We start from the raw sequence: 9,100 nt of genomic DNA, 5'->3' as shown, positions 1-9,100 counted from the left end.
CAGCGCAGGAGGGGCAGCATGGGGACATGGGCGCACGTGGAAACATTCCGGCACCGGAGGAAGGGAACGTTCTTCACCCGCAGCCTCCAGAGGGGCAGCCCCACCGCGAGAGGGGAGAAGTGGGGCTGGGAGGGGGCTGCAGTGGGGTGCCTGCAGCGAGGGGAGGCGTTCCCTTGGTACCGCACAGGACCGGGGGGGCACACAATCCTGCACCCCACCCCGGTGCCGTGGCACAGCTCCCCGGGTGAAGGTCTGCCTGTGTGCCAAGAGCACAGCAGAGCCCTCAGTGCGGCGCGGAGCCCCAGGGCAGCACGCGGAGCCACGCTGGCAGGAAGTGGGTGCTTTATTGGCCTTCATCTCCTTGGCTGCAGGTAACACACACAGGGCAATTCATGGCAAAGAAACACTATATACAGAGTGTCCATATAAATATTTCCAATGTACACTTTATACACAAGTGATGGAGACGTTCCAAGTCAGCGCTCGAAGCCTCGGGGTCCCGGTGCTCAGCTGCAGGATGGCCCCAAGCAGAGCAGGTGCTCCGCTCCTCCCTCCTGCTCGGCCACAGGGCACAGTGGGACCTGCAGGGTGGAGGCACTGCGCGTGGCTGTGGGGCTTCAACCTGATGGGACAGTGACTCTACACAGACAGACAGACACAGATGGGCCCCAGAGCATCCTCTGCCCCTCTGGTAAGCAGTGGAGCGGAGGGGTCCATCCAGGGGCTGCAGGGAAGGACATTCCCTTGGCATCAGTGTGGGCAGCACCAGCGAGGGGACCCCCATACTGGCCAGAAGCAGAGAGGGCCAGAGGGCTGCGGTGAAGAAGCGTTCATCTCCCACTGCCCCCTGCTGCCCCCCTGCACTGGGGCACCTCATGGCCAAACAGAGGACAGAGGGACAGGCGCAGCACTGGTCCTCCCCATACCTCTGCACAGGGGTGGGCAGCACCCCGGACCACCTCCAGCCCTGCACTACCTACACGTGAGTGTGATGGGGGCACACAGGAACTGTCTCTCCTTCCCCTGTACCGGTCATGAAATGGGGGTACCGAGTCCCCATCCAGAGTATCCTCTGCACACAGGCAGCGCTGGGCTCCTTCCAGCCGCAGAGGTCCCAGGACCTGGGCACAGCACAGATGGAGCGGGGGTCCGTAGAGGGGAGCACGCAGGGAACAGCCCTGAGCCCCGCTGCGAGGAGCTACACGGCGCTGGGGCTGGTGCTGAGCTCGGGCAGCACGGCAGCGCAGGTGTTGTTGTTGGCGTTGGCGTTACGGCGGGGCAGGCTGGGGGTCAGCGTGGCACCATCGCCGGGACAGCCGTGCTGCAGCAGGATGTCGATGCACTCCTGGCTGCCCGCACGCCGTGCGTAGGCCAGCGGGGTCAGACCCCGGGCATCCCGACTCTTCACATCCACCCCGTACTGCACGGGAGAGAAAGCGGCTGTCAGTGGCACCCGTGGCACATGGCCGGCTCCATGGCACCGGGGGGGAGATGAGCAGCACCCAGGGCACTGCTGCCAGGCTGGGGGGAACCCAGGGGAGCAGGTACTGAATCACAGCCTTACCCAGATGAGCAGCTGCGTGAAGACAACGTTGGCCATGGCACAGGACAGGTGCAGCGCCGTGCGCCCATCGCCGTCCCCATAGGTCTCGTTGACCTCCTCCTTGGTGCCGTGTGCCAGCAGTGTCACCACCAGGCGCAGGTCGTCCTCCACCACCGCCCGCAGCAGCTGCTGCCCCAGCGGGATGTCCGACTGCGGCAGCGGTGCCAGGAACAGCTTCTGCTCATACTTAGCGCGGATCCAGCGCTCCTTCTCCTCCCTGCGGGTGGAACAGCGTCACACGGGTGCCAACGCGGCTGTGCTGCGCCATGGGGCGGGCGCACCAGCACCGCCGTTCGAGCATCCCGTGCGTCAGCAGCAGACACCGCGGCGCCGTGCCACGTGCACGGCCGTCAGCGGGGCTCTGCGCTCATCGTCTCCCGACACGCACCTGCCTGTACCGACCTACGGCTCCGCACCTCCAGGCGGCGGGCCTCGTGCTCACGCCGAGCTACAGCCCCCATCCTGCACGGCGATCCTTCGGGCCCCTCCACTGCGGAGCGCTGCCCCGCGCTCCCCTGCCCGCCCGCACCGCGCCAGCCCAGGGACGGCCAGCCCCGCGCCGCACCCCGCCGGCAGCAGGAGGCTCGGTGCCGCGCAGCGTTATCGGCAGCGTTATCGCTGCTGCCGTCTCGCCTGCAGCCAACAAAGGCTGTGGCCGCGTCCGTCCCGCCTGGGGCTGCGGGGCCGCCGGATCGATGCGCGCCGTGCCGCCGCTATCTGCTGCCATTCTATCCATCTGCATCTGGCGGGCGGCCATCAATGCCCCGCGCTGCGCATGCTCACTGCAGCCGCCCCCTGACCCGCTCTTATCCGCTGATAAGGGCAAAATGGGCTCTTGTTGGGATGAGTGACAACGGAGGCGCTCCGATAGGGACAGACAAGGGCCTGAAAGGGACGCACCCCTGAGACCCGCAGGCGCTGCCAAGTGTCTGTTAACCCCTTCTGCCCCGCAGCCAGCTGGGCTCCAGCAGGCAGTGTGCGGCCATGAGCCCTGCTGGGTCCTGATGGGTGGGACAGCCCTGCTGGGAAGGAGCGGCCCTTTGTTTCCTAAACGGACACTAAGAACGGGACAGACTTTAGCAGGGTCTGTTGTGACAGAATCACAGAATCACAGAACAGCCGGGGTTGGAAGGGACCCCAAGGATCACGAAGCTCCAACCCCCCACCAATGCAGGGCCACCAACCTCCCCATTTCACAGCAGCCCAGGCTGCCCAGGGCCCCATCCAACCTGGCCTCCAACACCTCCACGGATGGACGGGGCATCACAGCCTCTCTGGGCAGCTGTTCCAGCCCCTCACCGCTCTCACAGCACACAACTTCCCCTGACATCCAACCTCCAGCTGCCCTCCCTCAGCTCCAAACCATTTCCCCTCGTCCTGCTGTCATCTCCCCTTTCAGAGCTGAGTGACAGGACAAGGGGAAATGGTTTCAAACAAAAGGAGGGGAGATGTAGACTGGAAATAAGGAAGAAGTTGTTTCCAATGAGGCGTTGGCATGGTTTGCCCAGAGATGTGGTGGGTGCCCCGCTCCTGGAAACGCTGTGGGTCAGAGGACAGGGCTCTGAGCACCTGATGGAGCTGTGGGTGTCCCTGTGCACTATGGGGAGCTGGGCTACACGGCCTTTAGAGGTCCCTTCAACTCCAACCATTGCATGATTGTGATCACTGCGTCCAGTGAGTATTGTGTTCTGTGAGCACTGTGTCCAGTTCTGGAGCCCCCAACACAAGAAGGACACGGAGCTGTTGGAGCAGGTCCAGAGGAGGTCATGGAGATGATCAGAGGGAGCAGCTCCCCTACAAGGACAGGCTAAAAGAGCTGGGTCTCTTCAGCCTGGAGAAGAGAAGACTCCGAGGAGACCTTACAGCAGCCCTGCAGTACCTGCAAGGACCTACAGGAAAGGGACATTTTATATGGGCAGGTAGTGGCGGGACCAGGGGAAATGTCCTAAACTGGAAGAGGGTAGATTTAGACTAGATATTAGGAGAAATTCAGTACTGTGAGGGTGGTGAGAGACTGGCACAGGTTGCCCAGTGAGGTTGTGGATGCCCCTCCCTGGAGGCAGTCAAGGCCAGGACAGATGGAGCTTCAAGCAATCTGGTCTAGCAGGAGGTGTCCCTGCCTATAGCAGGGGGTTGGGACTAGATGACCTTGAAGGTCCCTTCCAACCCAAATCACTCCATGATTCTATGATTCTGTGATGCTGTGACATCCCTAGAGCAGGCAGACCCTGGCACAGCTGCGGCTCTCTGCCCATCCTCTGCTGATGGCTCCCAACCTCCCCACTGGACGTCGCGGTGTGGCTGTGAGCGCTGTCCCTGCAGAGCCCATCCCCTTACCGGCTGCTCTCTGGGGTGGGTTTGGGGTACCCCTCCACAGCACCCTCCCAGACGGCGTTGGCCAACGCGTTGCCGATGGCGGCCATGAGGGTGAGCAGCTCGCCGGGCCAGTCGTCCAAGTCCAGCGAGCGCACGCGGGAGAGGTGCGTGCCCAGGTTGCGGTGGATCCCAGAGCACTCGATGCACATCAGGGCACCCAGGTTCAGGCTCGCCCAGTCAGGATCTGCAGGAGGTGACATCAGAGGGGCACAGCCAGCATGCGCACATCAGCCTGTTCCCCTCCCGTCACCCCACAGACCCTCCCAGGCATCCCAGTGGCACAGAAGCAAGGACCTCCAGGACCAGCAGGGCATTAGGGGACAATCCCGCAAGGCCCTTCCCTCCCCTAACGACTGGCTCCCCAAGGAGGGGACAGAGCAGCCCCGCAGCACAAATCCCCCCGCGGTCAAGGAGGTGGTGGCGTGCTGCCCCTGCCCACCCCTCCCGCCCCCCAGCACGGTGTTCCTTACTGGGCGCATCGCAGTCCACGCAGAAGCTGTTACCCCGCGCAGTGCGCACTGCCTGCATGGCCTGCGCATCTCCCTGGCTGCCCAGCCGTGCCTGCAACAACACCAGCAATACAACAATAGCAATCTCAGGTGGTCCCACAGCGTCCTCTGGGCCACCACCCCCAGGGTCACCACCCCGGAGCCATTGGGAGCCCCAGTGCCGTGCTGCAGGGGTGAACAGTGCAGGGTTCCTGAACACCAGACAGATCTGGAGGAAGCTGAGGGGCAGGGCTGGGGGCCAGGAGGAATAGGGCTCCCCGAGGGGTGGAGCAAGGTGACGGGGCTCTGTGGGGCACAGCCGAGCTGGGGAACGAACCCAGAGAGGTGACGTGAACACAGGGAAGGAGTGCCACAAGGACTGGGAGTAGAGGGCTGAGGATGCATTCAGCCCAGGGCAGGTGTGGATGCATCAAAGAGGTGCCAAAGAGGAGGGATGAGGCAGCATGCAGCTGCCCTTACCTTGTTCTTGCTGCTCTCACAGCCCTGCAGGCTGGCCAGGATCTGGCTCTCGATGGCCTGCACCCAGAGCTCCCGCTCCTCTGACGTTGAAGCCTCAAAGAGCCACGTCTGGCCCGTCAGGGACACGATGATGAACTCAAAGGGTTCGTCTGGCTCTGCAAAACAAAGGCGGTCAAACTGTCAGGGCTGTGCCTTGTGGGGTGCAGGCATGGCAGGGACAGCGGTGTCCCCAGGGGAGGCATGGGGACGGCATACAGGGAGGACCCAGGGATCCAAGCCAGCCCAGTGCTGCTGCTACCCAGCTCCATCTGGGCACACAGCCTCTGCCATGCACCAGCAGCTGCAGCCATGTTCCCTATTGCCCTGGGCTGCGAATGCTGTCGGTCTGTGAGCTATTGGAGCCCTGCTCTCCGTGCCTCACATCTCCCAGTCCCGGGAGAAAGCTGCTGCCAATGGTAGCAGCCCCCACCAGCTCCCACCAGCCCATCATCCCCATGGGCTGCCCTACACAGCACAGTGTCTACGCCCCGCAGCAGTCCCAAAAGTGGCACCCAAAGCCTTTCTCTTGCCGTGAAACACACGAGATCCAATTCCTGACTTCATGTCTTTGGAGAGGTATTTTTGGGAGCCCCACAGCTGCACACACACCTGGAGGTCGGATACGGCCATCCCTCTGGGTGCAGGATGGGCTCAGGGGTGGTGCGGAGCATCCCTGCATCGAGCTGCAGCAGGGGGATGCAGAGCACCTGGCTGAACATCTCGGTGCCCTGCACATAAGGAAAAGGCCCCAAAACAACCAAACGCTGGCCCCAAAACGTGGCCACTGCTGGGCTCTCTGCACTGCCGTCCCAAGCAGGCAGGGCTCAGCACCACCCCGCCGTGCGCCCAGCGCCTGCGCCCACCTTTTATTGCCAACTCCGGTAGTTAGTGCAGTAAATGACTTAACTAAGCGGGGCCTGAATGGAATGACTAATAAACGTTATGTCACAGCACACGCTTCAGCTCATAGCAAAATGATTTGTAATTACCTAATTAGCGTTATGCAAATAACACCCTCATCTCCATAATGTGCCTTCCCAGCTCTCTATTAAAAGCAGAGTCAACCGCATGGCTCCGGAGGCAGCGCGGGGCCAAGAGCGCGGTTTGGGGCTGCGCCTGGGGGTGAGCAGGTCCTGCCCCACAGCTGGGGGAGGCAGGGAGGGCAGCGGGAGGTTGGGAGCTGATGGCCAGAGCCCACAGACCCACTGCGGGGACAGCGAGCTGCTGGAGAGCTTTGTGGGCTGGACGTGCTGTGCCCACACACGTGCCCCATTGGTCTGCTGCCGAGGGAAGGCTCCGTGGGGAGGGACAGCTGTGTCCCCTTGCAGGCCCACGCTTTCTTTGGAGGACCACCACTCACAGCTCTGCGCCTCCCTCTGCACAGCTCAGCTCTCGCTCCGAACAACGTGAAGGTAAACGTCATCCCTGTGCCATGGTGCAGTGCCATGCTCCTCACACAAGCTCAGGGTCCCACGCCTCTTCTGAGAGTGAAACACCCAGAGACACCCAGCTCCGTGCTGCACCTTGCACAGAACCCAGCAGCACCTGTTGGGGTTGGGAGCACGGATGGGTCAGGAATGTGGGGCCCGGTCCCACATCAACAGACATTGGGAGGATGGAGCAGCCCCAGGACGAGGGTCCCAGGTGCAGTGCCAGCTGCCTGCCCTTACCATGGATGGGGATGCTGCTCCACGCCCTGCACCCTGCACTCAGCGGGGAAATGCCTCTAGGGAAAGCTGCCAGCATCGCCCCTCTCCTGCAGAGACAGGAGGTGTGGGGCAGCATGGGAGGAGGCAGCAGGTGCCAGCATTCTCATTGCTGGGCTCATCCCCTCACTGCTGCCCTTTACCTAATGAAATGATGCTTTGCACTGCTCCGGCCCTACCTCCAGCTCTCAGACAGTGCACAGCACAAAACCCTGCAGTCAGTTTGCCTCTCACCCTGAGAGATTCACTGTGCACACCCAGGGATGGCCAACACCAGCTCAAAAACAGCCCCGTTCCTTCCTCTCACCGCTCAGTACCTCTGCACTGAGCACCACTGCAGCCCAAACCCCCCTGCACCAGCACGTGCCTGCCCTGCAGTGCCCACCCGCCTCTGGGGCTGCTCTGAGCTCAGGGTCCTAAGCTCAGTGTTCTCCAGGACAGACAGGTGACACCCCTGTGGCTCTGGGGACGTTCTCACCCCGGGGACATTCTGCAGCCCCACAGCCCTGCCCCAGCACCGCAGCCTCCCCCTGTGCCGGACCTCAGTTCTGCCCTCCTTTGTGCCGCACAGATTCCAGCCCAGCGCTGAACAAAGGGCCGCTGCTCCCACAGCCCGCCAAGAGCGAACAAAGGGCGGCTGCTCTGCTTCCATGCCGGGCTCCTTTCTGCAAGGGAAAGCACCACTGCGCCCTGCAGCAACTCGGGGCAGCGCTGCGGGACGGAGCTCCTGAGGGGCTTGGGAAGGCTGCAGGATGGCGGTGGGATGGCAGCAGGGAGGTGTGGGATGGCAGCGGGATGGCAGTGATGGCTGTGGGTGACAGGGAGGGCTGTCCCAGGGCTTCTGCAGCACCCATCTCCCATCATCTCCCTTCTCCCGGCCCACGGGGTGCTGGTGGGAGTCCATTACGCAGCTCCATTAGAATTAGTGGGCAGTGGAAATGAAGGAGCTCGCCTCTCTCCCTCTTGATGATTTTTTGATGATGTTTTAAAGACTGAGCTCTGTGAAGAGCTGCTGAGCGGAGCTCGGCACGATGCAGCTCTGCTAATGGGCGTTAACCCCCCGACCCTGCTCCAACGCCGCCCGGCAATGAGTGCTCCAAATGAGAGCAAAATTAACGAGGGCACTGCACAGTGCCAGGACGGGGCAGGGCACGCAGCACTCGGACACGGGAAGTGGCCACATCACCACACTGAGCACGCTGAGGGCTCCTGCGAGCAATTGGCCCTCGGGGACTTATCATCCCCAGCCCCACCATACACACAGCCCTGGAAGGAAACAGCTGTCTGCAGAGCCACAGAGCAGAGCTGCCCAGAGTAAAGCAGTCCAGCAGAGCATGGAAACGGCACCGCCACCTTGCAGCAGAGACACCTGAGGCAGAAGCAGCGCAGGGAGAAAAAAGGGGAGCAGCAGCATCCCAGAGCTCATGCCAAGGCCTGTTTGCTCAGCTCTCAGCCGGGGATCTGAGCAGAACCGGTACCTTCGGGTGGCTTCAGCACCCGGTGGAGCGCACCGAGCCGTCCTGCTGGGGGGGGCTCACACCACCGCCACGACGGCGCAACAGCAGAGCGCAGCAGAGCCCTGCAGGACCCCCATGTCCTGCACTCCCTGCTGCAGGACAGCTCCCCTGGGCTGTGCCCCACAGGGGGTCCCCAGCCCACAGCTCTGCTGCTGAGCTCCCGCAGTGCCCAGGAGCGGGCAGCCGGGTCCCCAGCGCCGGGATGCTTGTTTGCAAGCTGCCACTGTACCACATCATTATGAGGTGTTTGGGATATCAACAAATTAGCAGGCGTCTGGGAAGAGAAGGATGCAGCACCATTCGTAAATGTCAGCTCGCTGCCTCCTCATTTTGCAGATCATTAAACCCAATATTCCTAACCTGTATTAGTGCAACAGGGACGGGCCCCCTCCACAGTGACGAGCCGCCAGGAGAGCTGCAGAACATTGCTATGGAGACCCTGCAGCGCTCCCAGCCCTGAGCCACAGTCCTCCATGGCCCCACACTGAGCCGGCACCTTCTGCCGTGCCCTGCCCTGCCCAAGGGCTGTGTGGGGCTGTGGGCAGTGGGGCTGGGCAGCGACATCCACAGAGATGTGCAAACTCAGCTGGGTTAAGAGCATCCATCCTGGGGCACCAAATGCCTGTGCACACGTGTAAGTGTGCATAGTGGGGAAGGACAACGAAGGCAGCTGTGCAGGCGCAGCCAGGACTGGGCGACGCTCCTGAGAGATGCAGGGAAGGGCACTGAGGTCCCCATGGACTGGGGCTGTCAATCTGTGTGCATGTGCAAGGCATGCAGGCAGCACGCGGGGCTGAGGGGCACCGACAGGGCAATGCCATGCACACACTGTGCTGCGTGGGGCAGGCGGGGGCTGAGCATCGCACTGAGATCCGGCAGTGCAGTGTGCAC

The 9,100-nt window shown here is 62.5% G+C and overlaps 1 protein-coding gene across 4 annotated transcripts in view; it reads right to left on the bottom strand.

Moving 5' to 3' along the window:
• Positions 1–325: 325 nt before the first annotated feature.
• Positions 326–9,100, bottom strand: part of AGAP3 (ArfGAP with GTPase domain, ankyrin repeat and PH domain 3) — a 62,028-nt gene continuing 53,253 nt past the window's right edge. For all 4 annotated transcript variants that reach the window (XM_042888059.1, XM_042888061.1, XM_042888057.1 and 1 more), the window contains 5 exons: positions 4,948–5,102; positions 4,450–4,540; positions 3,941–4,163; positions 1,565–1,820; positions 326–1,420 (listed from right to left, as the gene is read on the bottom strand). In XM_042888059.1, coding sequence (XP_042743993.1) covers positions 1,199–1,420; positions 1,565–1,820; positions 3,941–4,163; positions 4,450–4,540; positions 4,948–5,102 — 947 coding nt within the window. In that variant the 3' untranslated portion in view covers positions 326–1,198. The remainder of the gene's footprint in view (positions 1,421–1,564; positions 1,821–3,940; positions 4,164–4,449; positions 4,541–4,947; positions 5,103–9,100) is intronic.

The sequence above is a fragment of the Lagopus leucura genome, unplaced genomic scaffold, assembly GCF_019238085.1.
Source record: "Lagopus leucura isolate 7727_CA_CO unplaced genomic scaffold, USGS_WTPT01 Super-Scaffold_100141, whole genome shotgun sequence".
Taxonomy (NCBI): domain Eukaryota; kingdom Metazoa; phylum Chordata; class Aves; order Galliformes; family Phasianidae; genus Lagopus; species Lagopus leucura.
The sequence above is the reverse complement of the archived record's forward strand: the minus strand, read 5'-3'. Positions and strand labels throughout refer to the sequence as shown.